General features: G+C 39.6%; 1 protein-coding gene across 1 annotated transcript in view; it reads left to right on the top strand.

Annotated features, from left to right (window-relative positions):
• Positions 1-7,415: 7,415 nt before the first annotated feature.
• ARID2 (AT-rich interaction domain 2) overlaps positions 7,416-18,607 on the top strand; it is a 167,990-nt gene continuing 156,798 nt past the window's right edge. The window contains exons 1-3 of the mRNA XM_074942169.1: positions 7,416-8,051; positions 8,213-8,306; positions 9,418-9,515. Coding sequence (XP_074798270.1) covers positions 7,960-8,051; positions 8,213-8,306; positions 9,418-9,515 — 284 coding nt within the window. The 5' untranslated portion in view covers positions 7,416-7,959. The remainder of the gene's footprint in view (positions 8,052-8,212; positions 8,307-9,417; positions 9,516-18,607) is intronic.

The raw sequence follows: 18,607 nt of genomic DNA, 5'->3' as shown, positions 1-18,607 counted from the left end.
AGAATTTCTGAAGACAGTGCTTCCTAATGGAAGTCTCCCCTGAACTACTGTACAGTCTTGCAAGCTTGACATTAAAAATATTGAATAAATATATCTGATTATGACCACAGGGCCTGATTTGCAGAAGTGCTAAACACCACTAAGTCCAAATAAAGGCAATGGGAGCTATAAGGTCTGGTGGTATGGAAGGAAAGTCTGACCCACAATATCTTAAAGTTAAGATGGTGAGTGAAGAATGAGCCCAGACTGTTTGAAATGTATATACTAGAACAAAACCTTCACGGGGTTCATCCAGAGACAAGCATATTTCACTCTTATGGTCTTATGGGAAATTTGTAGCATTAAAGAATTCTCATTTGTAAACTAATTAATAAATTAGAGTAATCTGATCAAGGATGAAATGACACTAAAAGCAGTTTCATCTAGAGAAAGACCGTACTTTTCAATTCAAACTTGCCAAAAAACTACTTCACAGTTCTATTTGCATCATGACATATACTACAGGTAAGACCCTGTGTAGTCTGACTTGGGGGCACACACTTTGCTACCAGAAAGCTGTATTCCAGAATCTAAGTTACAACATTTACAATTGCAAAGCCTTAAGAACATGAATCAAGCATGAACACATGAACCCTGCAGAACCTGGGACAACAACTAAGCGCATCACCAAATATACTCAGACCTACCCTTTCTTCCAATCCCTCCACCAGCCTGCCTCTTCAGCAGAGCTGAAACAAGGTGTACCAACTCCTGAACAACTTCTCCACTAGATCTGCCTGGGAGTGAACAATTGCTCCTTAGCTCTGTGCACAGGGCTGGGGAGAAAAACAGGATTCCTCCTGTCCCTGCGCTCCAGTTGCCTCCTGGACCTGTTTATACCCACCATTCTCAAGCAAGAATCCTAAGGAAGACACCCCAGGGCTCAAAACTCAGAAATAACAGGAGCTCTGTTTCTCTGGGGCTGATAAACACCAGTAAAGTATCTGGAGAAGAGCATGCCCATGTGCTCCTCCCAGAGCAATGCAAGAGTGATGCCATCATGCTAGTGCACAAAAGAGGATCTGAAACTGACTATACATGAAGTGCTATCAAACGTGAAAAGTGAACCTCAAATAAAGAAAAATACGTTTTCCCACCAGCTTCTTTCAGTTTTGGTAATCTTAAGTGTAACTTGTAACTATAGTAAGTACAATGTTTTCAGGCAGTGTGATATTGAGGTAGTGTCCCTTTAATATCTGACCAATGAATAAATTTGAGATTTTTCCTTTAGCTGAAAATAATTATACATGTACTACCACATTATTCAGGTAAATACAGCAGCCTGCTAAGCATCTCCAGTGAAGCCTTGCTCACCTGCTAATACCTAATATATATTATGTAGCCTAACAGTCAATAGCTTAAAAAGTCATAATTTAAAAAAATAATTAATTGCCCTTAAGTAACCATACAGTGACACTATTTTAAGCATTTCCATCAGCTTGAACAAGGGGACTGGACTAGTTAGGTCAATTTTGTTAAATTGACTTCTTGTCTGATTTGCTTTCAGGTTTCCATTAACTAGCAGTTTTCTCAACTGTTTTCATAGTATGGATTGGGCTGAAACTCATCAATTGTCTCGTTTGTGATTATAGGAATCACTTCCCTTTTCATTTACAATTACATAAAACTCTGCTACCCAAAGCAATTGCTTATTCAGAGAACATTTCATGCATTTTAGCTATCTTTTACTAATGTTTAATAGGTGGAAATAAGAAAGATGAACCAGCATCACGTGACCAACAAATGTTTCATGGACTACTAGTGGGAAACTGGACAATCCACAATCTTGAGATCTTTTACACTAGCATGATATTGGAACATCTGAACTTCAAACACTATAGGCGAAATGTTTGTTAGTTTTTTAAAAAATTCCAGTGGACTTTTTTTCCCCCCAAATGACATAACATTTTATTGGTCTTTAGTTTTGTGAAAATTTTCTAAAAAAATGAATAACCCTTAAATTTGGCTCAAAGCATAACGCAATAATCTTCTTTTAACATTCAGCAGAAACACATTCAGCAACATGGAATTTAGTCCAGTTTCATATTTCAATTCAACTTTCACACACACAAGAAATTAGTCCTCCATACAGCGCTGTACAGTACTAGCATTAAATTTAATTACAGCTGTCATGGCTGCAGAAAGATTACTACTACCACCAACCAATTCATACCAGCTCAGGTGTAATCACAAAGCAATGCTTTCACAGTGGCTAGTCATGCTTATGTCAGAGATTAAGCAAATGAACTGACTGTAAGCAACTCAGTATTTCTTTTAAGAATTGTACCAGTTTGCCATCCCATATGCAAATCTCTGAATTCTACTGTTCCCCAGATATATTTACCACAATATCAACATTTTCACATCATTCAGAGCCCCAGATTTAATATCTTTGCATTACAGGTATGGTAGTCTTGAATATACTTACTGCAAGTACTTTTGCTTTGATTGTGTTATACATAAAAGTTGTTTTTTTTTAAAAGTCTGAACATTTTGTACCTACTATTTAATAGTAAGTACATATTGTTACATATAACAACTAAGAATTTTTTTAAAAAAATTTACTTGCATGCAACAAGACTTCATATATAGTGAGTTTTTCTTTTTATTTGGGGGGGGGGGGGAAGGGGGAAAGAATTCTACACAGTAACACCACAATGAAAAATGAGTTTTTTAAAAAACAAGAAAGTAGAAAACAGATTAGGAGAATTTAGGAAGTGTAATTCCTGAATTTACTTAAACCAAGGTTTTCAAATTGACTAGTTTTGAGATGATGGTATTTGTTATCGAGATTATTTTAAAGGGTCAATTCTGCAAACCAGTACTTACATGAAGAGTCCTTCACCACCTTCACTTTACTCATGAGTAAGAATTTGCAGACCTGCCATAATATTGCAGGTTCTTTTCCACTTTAAATATGATAAAACAAGCATGGTACATTAAAATTGAGTATATGCTTAAGAGCCCCTATTTTTTTTAAATAGGATAATATTGCATAGTTCAAGTAAAGATATTTATCAATGATTTGCACGTCTTTAGTAACATCTTCTTTAAAACAGCCAGTACTCTAAAGTGTAATAAAGAATTAAAAAGCATTAAATAGTAAGGAGGGGGGGAAGGAAAAATGGCAGGTATTCTACACTTTTGCTGAGTAAATACCCCTTGTTAGAAAGTGTACACTTTTCAGTAATTGTGAGCTATGCAAACATAGAAGTCTTGAAGTTAATTAATGCCAACACTTCTACATGTGTTGTTACTAAAAATGCTTGAAATATATATGACTGTCATGTGAAGCGTCTGACTATTTCTCCTCTAGCCAAATGCTCAACCCACAATTATGGTTACAGTATTCCTTTCCAAGATTTCATCCTATACTGCACAGTACTGTGTGCACAACTTAAGAAATGTACTATATAACTGTCCTCTCTAGCCCATGTAGTAGACTGCAATTACCAAAAAATACTAGCTGAGAAATACACTAGCACCTCAATTTCAAGAATTTACAAAATTACTGAGTTAGTAGTTCCTATCAACATTTGGCTAGCAAGATTATGTTTCTGATTAGCAGTAACTAACATTTCCAAGCAGCGACAGTAGCAAAAACAAGGATGAAAGGGGCCAGTGAGAAGAGTTGAACAACAACATTTCACCCTCCAGAAAGGAGAAACACAGTAGTGGCATGCTAACAGTGCAGCTGTGGCCTGGCCTGTAGAGAGCAGCAGTTGGACAAACAGGTTTCAAGCATAACATAGTGCTGTAGTGGAGAGTCAGACAAAATGACTAACAGGAACTATGATGTAGCAGTGGGGATTTTGTTTCACAATTAGATTTGTCTTCCCCTCCCCCGACACACACACTTTTTAACTTTTACAGTGTAAATAATCCTAGATCAATCATTACATCTGCATGATCTACAAGAACACTGATTCCACAGATAATACTAACATAAAAAATTAAAGTAAATCAACTGCCCTGTACATGTTAGTTTTACATATAATCTAAACAATTTTCATAGTTTAGGTTTTATTTTACATTTTATACCAAGTTACAGTTATAGGAACCATACAATAATAATGAAGGGAAGCTACAGTTAAGGCAGTGGTATTTTGTTCTGACTTTTTAACGTCACACAATGAGATATTTCATAACCTTTGAACACCATGCATTTCAAGCACTTGCTGTATATTTAGAATTCCAATTTAAAAAAAAAGAAACGTTCTACGATCAGTAAGACAGCACCTGCCTTTCAGAACCATGAACAATGCACCTAGACAAAAGTCACCTTTAGAGAAATTGGGTAAAATCTTAATTTAATTCCTACTCCAACCCATCCCCCACCGTTTACTCCGAAGGAAGGTACACTTTTACCACAAGAAATAAAAAGCATTGCAATATTACAAACATTAGTTACAAAACCATATTAAATGGAACCTAGCTATATCAAATTAAAGACCAAACCACTGTTTAAATTTAAAACAACATGTTGTTAAGATGGCAGAGTCACGGGTTAGAGTCTAACACAGACATTTTGTACCTTGCTGTTAGCTAATGTAAACTGAAGCATCAGCCTAATAGGCCGATTCCAAAGGCACGCACTAAAATGAAGCAAACCGTAATTAAGTGCTGAAATTGACCTAATTAACTACACTAAGAACCTAGACCTTCCTACAGCTCCTTCCTAGATTCCTACGGCAATAAAGTTACATAAACTGGGCTGCCAACCACGAGCTCAAGAAGGGAGAGGTTTAAGAGCAAGGAGCGAGCCCGGAACAAGGTTTCCAGGAGGAGACAGCAAATCCGCTCCCAACCCCACTGCTACTCGCAGTGCACACCCAGTGCCCGAGACCTATCCCCACGGGGAACCTCCCCTTCCCTGCCGGCGAGATCGGAGCAGGGCCTTGCTGCCGAGCATCCCGGAACGCACGGGGCAGGACCGTCGCCCCGACCGCGGAGCCCTCACTGCCGGCTGGTCCCAGCGCTCAAATCGCCGCTTCGCCCGCTGCTCGCCTGCCCCGCGCAGTGCGCGCACGCTTTATAGAAAGTCTCTTCTCGGGGGCGGGGGGCCGGTGAAGTCCCTCGCTCCCCGTAACGTCGCTTCGCCGCCGCCTTCTACGTCTCTTCCCCGGCCAAGTCCGTGTTTTGTTGACAGCTCTGTGGGCACAAAATGGGGCTGCTGCCGCTTCCATGGGCGCCGCCATTTTGTGAGGAGCCGCGGTTGTAGCTGTAGCCGCAGCCTCAGTAGCGGCGGCAACGGCAGCCCAGGCGTGTTGGAACGGCGGCGGGGGTCTGTGTAATGGTTGAATACAGTGACCCCCTCTAGGGAATCCCCAGCTGACAGTTACGTAAGGGACCGTGCGCAATTGCTGTGCTTAACACGGAAACCCACCTAACCCTGCTACGCAATTTGACTATCCTTCCCTCTGCACCCCCCCCCCGCCCCCCGACTGCATACAGGCTAGAAAAATGATTCACCTCTGCCAAGTCTCCCTCACTTGGGGAGACCCACCCACCTCTGAGTTCAGAAGCATTTAAAGGCATGTTTAAAACTGTCTCCCGCTCGTGAGAAAGGCTTTTGCTGTGTATGTTTCAAGAGATATCTAGATCCCCAATTCCTTATTTTGTTTTAAATTTCTCATTCTTATTATCTCAGCTTTAGCAGCCTCGCATATACTACTGTTGAAATAGCAAAACCCCTCAATGTCATAGGGGTGCTGATCTCAAGGTTCTTCGGGACTAAATTGAATGAAGGACATTTTAAAAATAAGGCTGAGTGATACTCTATACATTTTTCACACAGAAACACACAACAAAATCCTCCATCCAGAGAGGGAGAGGCTTGAAATACTGCCTGAGAGTTAATTCCAAACGGAGGGATTTCTGCTTCCCACTCTCCACAATGAGTGTGACCTAGAGGGCAACTCCTTCCGAACATCTTACTATATTTCTGTCTCTGTGGGTATATTCAAGCTGAAAGAGCAGTCAAGTTAAAAGAAAAAAAATCTTACATGAAAAAAATGTTTTATTCCCTTAAGTAAGTTAGTACAGGGAGTATAAGGGCATTATAGTTTTCCTTGAAGTGCTCACTTGAGGCCATAATGTGCCATCGATTTTAAAACAGACCTTCTTACTGACTTTAATGAGGAATTCTTCTTAAAAACTGCTGAATATGGGCTTGGATTTAAATTTATTGTATATGAGAAAGAAATGCGCCTCTGGAGTCTTATAAAGTGGAACAAGTGCTCACCTCAAGTTCTGTTTACCCTATGAGAAGGATAAGTGCCCACCTGGATTATCACTTACTGGTCTATAAATGAGGGATGAGTTTTAGGGAGGACTCACCTGGGATCCCATTTACTGTATGACCCCATTCTCCCCCACCCCCACTTACTTTAATGGGAGCAGGATGGTGGCCTTGCTGAAAAACTATAAAAGCATTCACTTGGGTTCACACATACTGTATGAGGGACAAGAGCTTACCTGGAGTCTCATTTACTGTATGCCAGGGGACACGTGGTGGCCTAGACATTGGGCCTCATTATAAGAAAGGTCCTGTTTAATGTATATGAGAGACAAGTTTTCCCCCCTATGAATTGTATGAGGACCAATATTAGAGAGAAGCATACAGGTGGAAATCCCATTAACTGCTCACAGGCATATATGTGACTTTGTCTGGGGTGTAGAATTAGAAAGAATGTTTAATTACAAAGAATATCACTTCTTAACCAGAAAGAAAATATTCACCTAGCAAGACAATTCACTCCCCTAGAGACATACCTGCCTAAGGTATCACTCATTTAAGAAAGGGATCAGACTTCCTTATTGGGAAGATTTTACAATATTTAACCTCTTAAAATGTGTTTGGGGGCCTTTCAATGAAGTATGTAAAATCCCCCTCATCATTCAAAATGCCTTGGAGTTTGACACCCAAAAGTTTGGTTTTAAGTCATAATCCTCCCGTGCCCCCTTCATTTTGTTAACTCAGTACATTTGATTTAGGCCAACGTAATAGAGAGATTTCAAATCAGACTTTCCTGTCTCCTTGTTTCTCCCTCGAATAAGTCACTGGAATGATTCGTCCCTTTAAAGCCCGGGAAGAAGGGCACATTTCCCCTACCCCTAACGCTAGAACAACCGGTAGTAGCCGTTTTTTCCCTTCCCTCTTCTCCTTCTCCCTTTTCTCTTTCCGCCTGGCTTTGTGTGAAGTTTGCGGCACATTGCAGATGAGCCCTTAGCGGCGAGAGGAGCCTATTGTTCCCCGCCAGGAACTGCTTGCAGGGGCTGTGCTGGCTTTTGCCTTTCGAGCTGCCTTTTGCAGTACCTGGGCCGGCCTCTGGGGTTCGCTGTGTTGCGCTCTCGCCCAGGCAGCCGCACGGCGGCCTCAGATCTTTTTGTCTGAGAGAGAAGAGAAGTGAATCCCGCTGCCGCCGCCGCCGCCGCCGCTGCTGTAGCTGTACAGTGTGTGTGTGTGTGTGTGTGTGAGAGAGAGAGAGGGAGATTGCATGGAGCCGCGTCTGTAACACACACACACTGTCAATACCTCACTCCAGCTCCCCCCGCCCCACCACAACACTAACCCAATTCATTGTGTGATCCAGCAGCACCATGTTGAGTCTCATGTGCAGGCTGGATCGGTTGGGTTTGTGGTGCTGAGACAGGCAGCAGCAGGAATTACTGAGAGGTGCCCCTCTCCCTCCCTGTGTCTCTGCCCGTGTGTTGTGTGGAGACGGGACTCGCAATTACCACGCTCTCGGGGGCTCTCTTATTCCTTTTAAACTTTTTTTTTAAACAAGCCCCTCTCCATGGCTGATCCCCGGCCGAGCACGGGCACCTGGGTCTCGTAAAGACAAGGAGGAGCCGGGGATTGTTGTTGTTTTTTTTTTAATTGGATTTTTTTAAAGAAAATCTTTTTTAATACAAAAAATGGCAAATTCGACGGGTAAAACCCAACCAGACCAGCGGAGAAAGGGACTCGCTTTCCTGGACGAGCTGCGGCAGTTTCACCACAGCAGAGGGTGAGGAAAATGGGGAGATGGAAGGGGAGGGGGGGGAGGCTTTTAAACCGGCCAGATCCAACTTCCAGCCCCTTCCCTGAAGGACACGGCAGCCCCTGCGAGGGGAGAAAAGGGGGCAGAGTTGACAAGTTGTGTTGTTTTGTGTGTATCGCCTTTGGCAGGTCTCCTTTTAAGAAGATCCCTGTGGTGGGTGGGAAGGAGCTGGATCTTCACGCTCTCTACACCAGAGTCACCACTTTAGGCGGATTTGGGAAGGTGAGTGGAAGTTTTAATTTGGGTTTCCCTCCCAGTAACCTCTTCCCAAAAGTCTGCTCTGACCCTCGGGGGCAAAGAGAGGAGGTGGGGTGGCCGGGAAGCGTCCCATTGAAAGCCGGCAAGGGAAGGTGGGGGGTGGAAGAAGGAAGGAAGCAGGCAGGCAGGTTGGTGGCTTGGCCTTGTTGGTAGAGAGATGAAGGGGGATCGTTGGGGGTGTAGCGTACACACTACTTGTGCCTCCCTTTCCTCCTCCACAGCCCCCTTTTTCCTTCCCCTCTTTCCTGGTAGAAGGAGAGAGAGCAGAGTGTGTGGGTCTGCGTGTGAGTTTGTTTCTCTCGCTTGCGATTGCTGCTTTCTGTGTGTTTCACACAGGCAGAGACGGAGAGGAGCGTCTGAGTGCAGTTTTAGTGCAACTCAAAATTAGCGGGCATGTTTAACATCGATAATCGGCACGGAGCATGGGCTAGGAAATGATCCTCGCAGCCGGGGGGGACCAGGCGCTGCCCTCGGAGCCCTTCCCAGAGAGAAATAACAAAAGGGGCACCCAAGACGGTGTGTAATCAAATAGCCATCTTTAGGCTTCAAGGCTAGGGACAGAAATGTAGGCCTCAAAAGAAAGGCCTCTCTGTGTCTATAGATCTGTCTTGGGGGGACTCACCGAGCCGGCTCCCCCGCTCCCCTGAACCCCGGAGGCCACTGGGCGCCCCCTCCAAGACTTTCTTGAATCATTTTAAACTTCTTTGGGTTTTTAACGGACCGCGTTAGGATTTAAAAGGGGGCGACAGAGGGACTCCCGATTGGTTATTGTCCAGGCAGTAAAAACAAAACAAACAACCCCAAAACAATATAACCCTTCCGTTTCCCCCAGAATACCCGAATACATCAAATAAAATGTAAAATAGTGGTGAGGAGCTGGATTGTACCTGAGGGGAGACCACCAGGGACTGTCAACGAGAAATATAGCCATATATCCCATATACATAGATCTCTCTCTCTATATATTTTTCATATATTTATTTGTTTCATGGCAGCCCGTATTCCTTGTGATGTTCACTATCGACGATATGTGTGTGTTTGTTGTGTATCTCTGTCTGTATGTTGTTTTTGACAGGTATCTGAGAAGAATCAGTGGGGAGAAATTGTAGAGGAGTTTAACTTTCCCAGAAGTTGTTCTAATGCTGCCTTCGCTTTAAAACAGTATTACTTGCGGTAAGTGCTGATAAGGGCTCTTTCAATAGTATTATTGAGCATGGGATAGCATTTTATTTTCAATGTGTGTAACAGTAAAAGCAACCCCACCCACCAAAAATACTCTAAAATAAAGCACTTCCTAATCGACTGTTGAGCTGGTTCACTGGTCAGTTGAAAGTAACTCTATGTTGTGATTGTTGATATTTGTAATCTCTTTTTGTTATTGTTTATTTTTGTATTTTACATCTGCCAGCCTTAAACCTGTCAGGTAAACCCAAGTATGTAAAGAATAATCAGAAGCATTTTTATTGATTATTTTAAGTTGACAATACAGTAAAACTGATATTAGCAACCAAATTAGTATATTAGTTATTGAAACTTTGTTTCATTTCAGAGCAATAAAATGTCTTTATTGGTTGACTTGGTTACCTGTTTATGAAGTTATACTCTGGTTTAAAAATACATCTTTTGTGCAAAAAGGTTTGCTTCTCAACAATATATAAATATACAATTATCAGCTGTTTGTAGTTGATTTTTATCATCTAGAGTTGTCAAATAGGATATTTTAATTTTTTTCAGTTACTTAAAAATATCAGTTTCCTGCATTTTTTTTTCAGTGATCTTATTAATAACTAAGGGTTATTTTTCTGACCTTTCATGAACCTTATAGTGCATCTTCTAGTTTGGTGTGTGTGCTACTGTTCAGTTACTAAATGGTCTTTTATTAAAGTTAATTATAACTTTTATCAACTAATCTGTATGAAAATATTCTTGTATATATTCTAAAAATAATAGTGGCATCTCTTAATTTAAAATGCTTGCCATATGTTTAAGGAGCCAACATTTATGTTTTTAAATTATATACATCATATTTATATTTTTATAGTAATTTTCAATTTTTTTAATGACAAAATAGATACAGGCTGTGCTTTTTGTATGTGATATATCCTCTGTGTGTTGTTTTAATTGTTGATTTTTGTTTTCTCACAATGCATATGAGCTATATCTGTCTCAGGTTTAGCTTTCTGAATTAGAAAATGCAGTAATTGCACAGGTGCACTTTCTATTGGCTGTCCTAGATTGACTTCCAGCTTGAAGCTGTAGAGTTCACAGCACTGTGTAGAGCAGTTATTGAGTTACAATGAAGTCTGGAAAACCATAGTCAGATATCTGTAGCTACTGGATTTGTTTTGTGATGGCATGTTATTTCTTTAAAATCCCCAGCAATTGAAGAAATAAACTTTTCTAATACTATGTACTATATTAATGGCTACCAGTGGGCCTAGGTATAAGTTGGGAATCTCATTTTTGGGTGTCTTCCATCTATTTTTGTTTGTTTTTTATTAATATTGAGCATTGGGAGCATATTGCTAAAGATGAGCTGGATGACAGGAATTGGTTTTTGCTTTTTTGAGTTTTCCTAATGGACTCAAACTCCTGAAAAATGTACTAAAGTTGTAATATGATGATTGTTGTCTGACCCCTCCCTTCTTTCAGGTCCATATCTTCAAATCAATAAATGTTAGAACACTCAAGCTTGTTGCGGTAATAGGCTGTATACTCTTTGGGACAGTTACTGTGGCTTCTTCTGTGTTTTGAAAGTGTCTTGCGCACTGTGGTCATTAGCACAAACCAAATAATAAGTCATTTAAAATATATAATGTGTCATTTCTTATTTAAAAATACATTGGATTCTTACTAGACCAAATCACTAAAAGTTTGTATATTATTACGATAGTAGTATTGACAGGATATTAAAAATATCAAAGTTTTCTAAAAGATTTACATAAACAATCATAACAACTTTAAAAGAACTGTAATTGATTTTATTTTACTGAAAAGAATTTTTTTAAATAATTTGTTAAAATGAAAAATCTTTAAAAACAGTTTACGTTTTTCATAGATTTCCATCTTTTAAATAGGCTGTTCTTGAACTATACTATCAGTTATTTTTTCATAATTTTTGCTATTCTTGTTTTACTCATTGTTGGTCATTCCATGGGAAGATGAAGTGTTTTCTTAACTAACTTATTTTCCCTCCACTCCGCGCTCATTGGTTTGTTATTGCAAGGTTATAGCTGGGGTACTGACTTTTTGTGTATTTGTTGAGGTTTTTTGTTGGAGGGGAGGGGAAGGGAGGAGAAGGAAGAAAGACACCAATACAAATATTTTCAAAAATAACTAGTGATATTTAGAGCCTCAGTGTTTGTGTTCCTAACTTAATATTCCTTAAAGGGGCCTTATTTTCATGAATTTTTGGACATCTACTTTCTGAATATCAGACCCTTGTGAGGGGGTTCAGTTTAGGTACACAAAAATCATTAGTTATGTTTCAAAATCTTGGCCCACAAGTTTTAAGGACTTCTGCAAACTGAACTGGTCAAAATTTGGGCCTACCAACCTTAGAAGTTTTTCCCAGTATGTAACATGGAGCCCGGATCCTGTAAAGAGATCTGCACAGGCAGCTGTTTATAGGAGCCCTGTTGAACTCTATGTTCACTGTTGTGGCACATACACTAAGAAGAAGACTCACATGGGTACCTTAGCAGATTTGGAGCCTCGGTAGTTTGTGATGGTAGGAAGTTACATCTTTCTGTGAAGCATCTGGCACTGTGCATTGTTTGAGATAAGATCTCAAACTAGGTGGACCATTGGCCTGTTTTGCTATATCATCTCTTAGGATCATGTCATTTTGATTTAAAATTATTGCTTAAATAGCTAGTTAACTATTTGTCTGACACACTGGTGATCCATTTGTCTTCATCAAATTGAATGTCTTGTCAAAGATATACCACACCCTTTTTCAGGTAGTGAGGGTTGTTGTTATTTTGAAACTGTAACTATTTTTTCCTGTTGACTGTTGTGGAATTTTGCCAGATGACTATAAGAGTGTGTTTTAGCCTTCATTAAAAACATAAATTTAAAACTGGATATGCTCCTGATCCTATGATAAACAATTCAAATAAGCTACAATTTTTTTTTCTCCAAAAATTATGTGAGAGACTGCCTTAATCACACTAACTGTTTGAGTACATTTGCTTTGAGTTGTCTGACAGGTATAGCAATTCATGTGCTATGATTCTGTGGTGAGCAGTCAAAAGCCAATAACCATTGATAGACTTTATTTGTTAATATAGTGGTGTAAGTCTCTACAATAGGAGTTAGTGTAATTCCCTTGGATCTTAGTGCAAATTAGATGTTTCATGTCAATTGAGATGAATAAGTAAAGCATTTTCCAAATACTTCTGTGTGGGTACTTTACAGTGATGATGGAAACATTTTAATAAGGGGCAGTACATGTAAATGTTGGTCAAAAGCATGTTTTTACATTTCTTGTCAGCTATGACTTGGTAAACATGTTGGCAAAAGAGAATTTTAACAAAAAAACCCAGAAATTTATTTCATGTGATGGTTGGGTAGGCCCCCAGTCATACAAACTGTTGCCCTGTTGTGGCCCCTTCCATCCATATGGAGTCCTGTTTGTGGGACTCATGTGGGCATAAACCTACAGGGATGTATCTATTTGTAGATTCTGTGCCTATAGCTGTATATGGGGAGCAGGTGGTAGGAGGGAAGACAATTTAAAACCAAAGGTGCAACTGGACTATGGGTGGCTGAAGTAAAAATCACTGTTACAGAGACATGAATTATTTCTTTTAATATATTTGTGATGGTTAGAGATGTTAGGCTAAAGATTGTTGTTCCCTTTAGATATCAGGTAGAATGAGTTTAAATTTCAGTCATGTAAGTAATTTTTTAGAAATTGTGAAGCTGGTTTATAAGTGAACTCATGCTAAAGATAAGGGCAGCAAAAGCAGAATGAGTTAATGTTAGGGGCATAGGAGAATAAGAAGGTTTTTAATAAATATCGGGGTGGGGGGAATAGTAGTAAAGGGAAAGTAGGTCAATTAATAAATGAGGAAAGGGATTAAATTAATTATTAAAAAAGACCATCATACTGAACCACTTAAACAAATTCTATCTTTAATAAAAAAAATAAACAAGTTTGGACAATTAAGAACTGAGGAAAACCTTATAAATATAGCTATTGATGAAGAGTAAGTAGAATACTTGAAGAAAAATCTGAACAGTTTTATACATTCACTGAATTCCGAGGTAATGCAAGATTGGAGAAAAGCAAATATAGTTCTGATTTTCAAAAAAGGAGAATCATCCTAACAGTTAGACCCCCAGAAAAAAAATCTAACCTCTATCCCTCATAAAAGAATGGAACAAATATTGAGAAAATTCCCCTCTTAATATAATGGACCCATGCGCAATAAGTAGCCTGGATTTATAAAGAACAGTTTTTTTGCCAAACTATATTGATTTTCTTTCTTTTTAAAAAAAATGTTCAAAATTAGGTTTTAATCCTGCAACTGGACCTGCACAGACATCAATGGTTTCTGCATGGATGCAAAGATTCATCTGCCTGCTGGATCTGGTTGTAGGGTCAGGGGCTGAGGCCATAGTGGATGATGGAAAAGTTACAGCTGAATTTATTTAAATTTGAGTAAAACATCTGAAATATTGTCTCTTAAAATCTCGCTCTCAAATAAGTTAAAAATATGGCCAATGTTGTGGATTAAAAACTGATTGAAGAACAATAAACAAAAAGTGATAAATAGTAAAGAATGGGGGACATGCGTATGAGGAACTGCAGAGATCTTTTGGGTCCAGTTTAAGGCCTCAGTCCTGTAAAGAGATCCACTGGTACAAATACATAGTCACATAGACTCAGTTTCATTGCAGCTTCGAGACCATAATTACTGTCTTTATTAATGATCTTTAAGAGAAAGTGAACAGCATACTAATGAAATTAGCAGATGATGCTAAACTGGAGGAAGTTGCAAATACCAATGAGGACAGAGAAATAAAAGAAATAGACCTAGAGAGATTAGAGACATTGGTAGCAAATAACAAAATGAGATTTAGTTTTGAAAATTCAAGCTAAACATCTGGGGGGCAATAATCCAGAAACAGGTATTCGGTGTGGGAGTATAACCTGGAAAACAGTAATGTTGAAAAAGAGATGGGAATGGTAGTGAACCACAAATGAGATATCGGGGCCTGATCATCCTGTCAGTTGCTTGTGCATACAGCTCCCATTGATATTGATGGGAGTTCTACATGCTACTGACAGAATGATCAGGCCCCAGTTTGCAATGTGCTATGGCAGCAGAAAAGGCCAACATAATTTTAGGCTGCATACACAGAGGCATCATGTCACGAAACAGTGGGGTAATGGTCTCTCTTCTATGACACTAGTATGACTACATCAGGAATATTGTTTTTACTTTCAGCACCTCATTACCAGGTGGGACAAATAGGAGTAAAGCACTGGAATAAATTGCCTAAGGAGGTTGTGGAATCTCCATCATTGGGGATTTTTAAGAGCAGGTTGGACAAACACCTGTCAGGGATGGTCTAGATAATACTTAGTCCTGCCTTGAGTGCAGGGGACTGGACTAGATGACCTCTTGAGGTCCCTTCCAGTTCTATGATTTTATAATTCTATGTTTAGAAGACTTTCGGGACTGATTTAAAAGGAAAGACTGAGATAAATATGCATTGCTTGACTAAGCAAGGACTATAGTGGCCATGATGATATCCATCCTACAGAGATTTAACAGGTTTTAACACTTAGAAAGGGGTGGAATTATTTAGAGTAGTGTAAGGGGCTGTAATAAGAAGTAATGGGATTAAATTAAGAAAAGATACATTTAAACTAAATAGCAGGCCAAACTTTTAAAGTAAGATCTACTATATTGTGGAATAGTCTGCCAAGGAAAATTGTGGAAACCCCATTGCATGGGTCATTTAAAAGTAAACTGTGTGGAACAAAGGAGAAAAACAGCATTGATGTGGAGATGGAGTAGATGATGATATAGGTGTTGACCATCCTTGAATAACACCATAAGGGAGTCTGTCATTTACTACAGGTTTTACTAGAACTCTCCGTACTTCACCTTAAAAAGCTGTATAACTTAAACTTTATCCAGACCCTGAAATGATTGCAAGAGTAGAGATCACATATGGCTATTAATTGTTAGTGGGGTTTTTAATTCTTTCTTAAGGAAAAATAATTTGTAGTTTGTGTTTCCATCAAGCATTTGGGGCCTTGGTGTGAAGGCTTAGGGAAATATTTTAAATAGTTGATGGAGAATTTTGTTTTAGTTATAGTAGTACTGTTGGTGCCTCTACAGTCAAGGCTAAACTTGATTTTTTGAGATTAAATATTTTGGTCATTTCAAATCTCAGGGTGTCTCTTGGTAAGAAGTTATTTATTTAGATGGATGCTGTCTCCCCACCAACTGTACTGGGAATCTGCTCAAAAGTTAATATAGCCTCAATGTTGTAAAACTTGCACTCGGGCCCGGGGGGGGGGGGGGGGAGTGTTCAGGAGGCAGCAGCAAATGAGGGAGTCAGTGGCAGCATGGTTATGTTAAAGTTGTTCTGACTGAAAAGTCAACCAAAAGTCCCTGAAGCAAGTGTGAAGAAATAGGGCCTCTATGCAGGTGGCCTGGCCTTCATCAGATCCCTGAGATCTTCAGTGAAGTGGCAAACTCCTCTCTGCTGCTGAACAAGCTGGTGAAAACTCTCTGAAGTGAACTTTGTGGTAATTTTTTTTTCTCCTGGTTCCTTCCTGTAGGCTTTTCTGTTGGAGGTAATGATCTGGATTCTCTGCTGCTAAACTTGCAAATACTCATTTATTTATATATTTATTTTTGGCAAGACACTATCCTTCAGTGTTAACACATAGTTCTGAATTTCTTTGTAAGTACTTTAAATATATATTTAAACTGACAGTTACGTGCAGTGACTAGTAATTTACATAAATATAACCTTTTGGTAAAAGCTTTACTTATTGTGATTACACTAAGACCTGTTCAGTCTTCTGCTAACTGGTGAAAAGTTATGGAGGCTGTTTTATTATGTCAAATTGAAACAGTGTTAAATTGAGTTTATATTTTCAGACATAAAAATAGCTATGGTAACCATTTAAGTTTCAAATATAGGATAAACAGAATGCTTGGTAGTGCAAGACTCCTGCTTGTCCCCTAATGGAGTGGAATAAGGCGGTGGGCAGGAAGGCAAGAGGTTCAGAGTTCTTTTCCCTTCATCACCTGACAAGTTTAAATTCTTTGCAATTAACACTTTAATGAGTAATATCATTTGCCCTCATTTGCAGGTGAGGTGCCTGAGTGCAGGTCTACACTGCAAAATTAAGTCGACCTAAGTTACATTGACATGCAGCCACCACAGTAATTAAATCGCTTTTGCGTGTCCACACTAGGCTCTTTGTGTTGGCAGTGTGCATCCTCAGCAGGAGCGCTTCCACCAGTTTAACTGTCAGTGTGGAGCATGGTGGGACGGCTTCCGAAAGGCAGCAACAGTCGATGTAAGCAACGCAGTGTGTACACTGACACTGTGTCGACTTAACTACGTTGACCTAAGCACTACGCCTCTCGTGGAAGTGGAGTTAAGTGGGTGTAGTGAGTGGGCTACATTGGTAGGAGGTACATTTTAGTGTAGACGCTTACAGTTAGGTCAACGTAAGCTGCCTTACATCGACCTAACTCTGTAGTGGAGACCAGGCCTAAGACACACAGAAGTTAAGCCAGTTACATTGAGTGCATATATCAGAGCTGAGAATGGAACCTGGGTATCTTATGTGTAAGATCCTTATCTTATCCGATAAACTTCTCCCAGGCTCTGAGCCTCAGTTAAGCTATCTAGAAAATGGGCTGTTAATGCTTACCACATTTGAAATCAATAGCTGAAAAAGCACCATATTAGTGCAAAGTAGTAGTATTTGCCATGTTTTGCAGATGGGAAAATTGAGACTCTGAAAAGTTAAATCAGTAACTTAGATTGTAAGCTCTTTGGGGAAGGGATTGTCTTTTTACTATGTGTCTGTATACTGGAGCTCTGGTCCTTGATTGTACCTTGGAGTTACTGCAGTACAAATAATAATTTTGGAGGACACACTGGAGTACAGTGAACTGGGCGTGGGCCAGGAAGCCAACCAAAAGGCTTCTAGTCTTGGGTGTGACACTCATTTGGTATGCAACCTTAAACCAGTCCCTTGACATCAATGTTTACCCACCCATAAAATGGGACTGTGAAGTCTTTGGGGCAGAGACTGACTGTCTTCTTATTTCTGTGACATGCCTAGCATGCTTTTGGGTATTTGAAAATAAATACTAAGAAATTTAGAACAATTAGAAAAGATAAATCTATTTCCAAACTGTTTATATGTGCCCTTCCATGTGGAGAAGCAAAGAGGGTGGCATAGATGAGAGGCGAGAACATATTCCCTCCTTAGGGAATATGTAAATTGGAATACACTCATAGAGAAGGAATAGAAGGGACTGGATGATATTTGGTACACATTTCTCTGAAAGAGAGAAGCTGACTTTTAGAAAGAAAATAAAATAGCAAGAAGCTACCTAGAATAGCGGTGGATCTTTGGACTCTGCTTGCGGGTTTAGTGGGCTAAACATCCAGTTTCAAAGATAGTCTCCCAGGAGCAAAAAGTTGAAGTCTAAACAGAGTTGGATTCGATTTTCAACCTCAAGATAGTTAAATTGAGGTTCCTACAATTCCATAATACTCTCTGTATATAGGCCTCAATTCTGCAATGTATTGATGCCTGTGCCTAACTTTAAGAATGTGAGTAGTGCAAATGAAGTTAATGTGTACAGTGTTTTGGTGTATGTAGAAGTTGCAGTATATACTGAGCTTTATAGGGACATAAATTGGGGTGTCTGTTCTGTTGGGTCATTTCCCAGGCAACTGAGTTAGCTGAATGATAATTACCTTAATTCTGGTATAAATTTAGTAAATGCCAAGTAGTTTAATGGTGATTAAGATGTTAAGAAAGTGTAAAATTGTAAGCTCTGATATAATATATATATTCATATCCTATAGCCAAATAAAAGTTAAGAGTTATACTTTTGTCAGTACACAGTTAACTTTAGTCAACTGGTGGCCTTGGTCAAGTATTGCAGAGGTCAGGTAGTGTCCGCAAACAGTTCCACTTTATGAAATTCACATATGCAGTTTGTAATTTTTGGCAAGATAGCAGGACTTTGAAGCACTGGAGT

Source organism: Natator depressus, chromosome 1 (assembly GCF_965152275.1).
Source record: "Natator depressus isolate rNatDep1 chromosome 1, rNatDep2.hap1, whole genome shotgun sequence".
In the NCBI taxonomy this organism is placed as follows: Eukaryota; Metazoa; Chordata; order Testudines; family Cheloniidae; genus Natator; species Natator depressus.
Note: the sequence above shows the minus strand (reverse complement) of the source record. Positions and strands in the feature narration are given on the sequence as shown.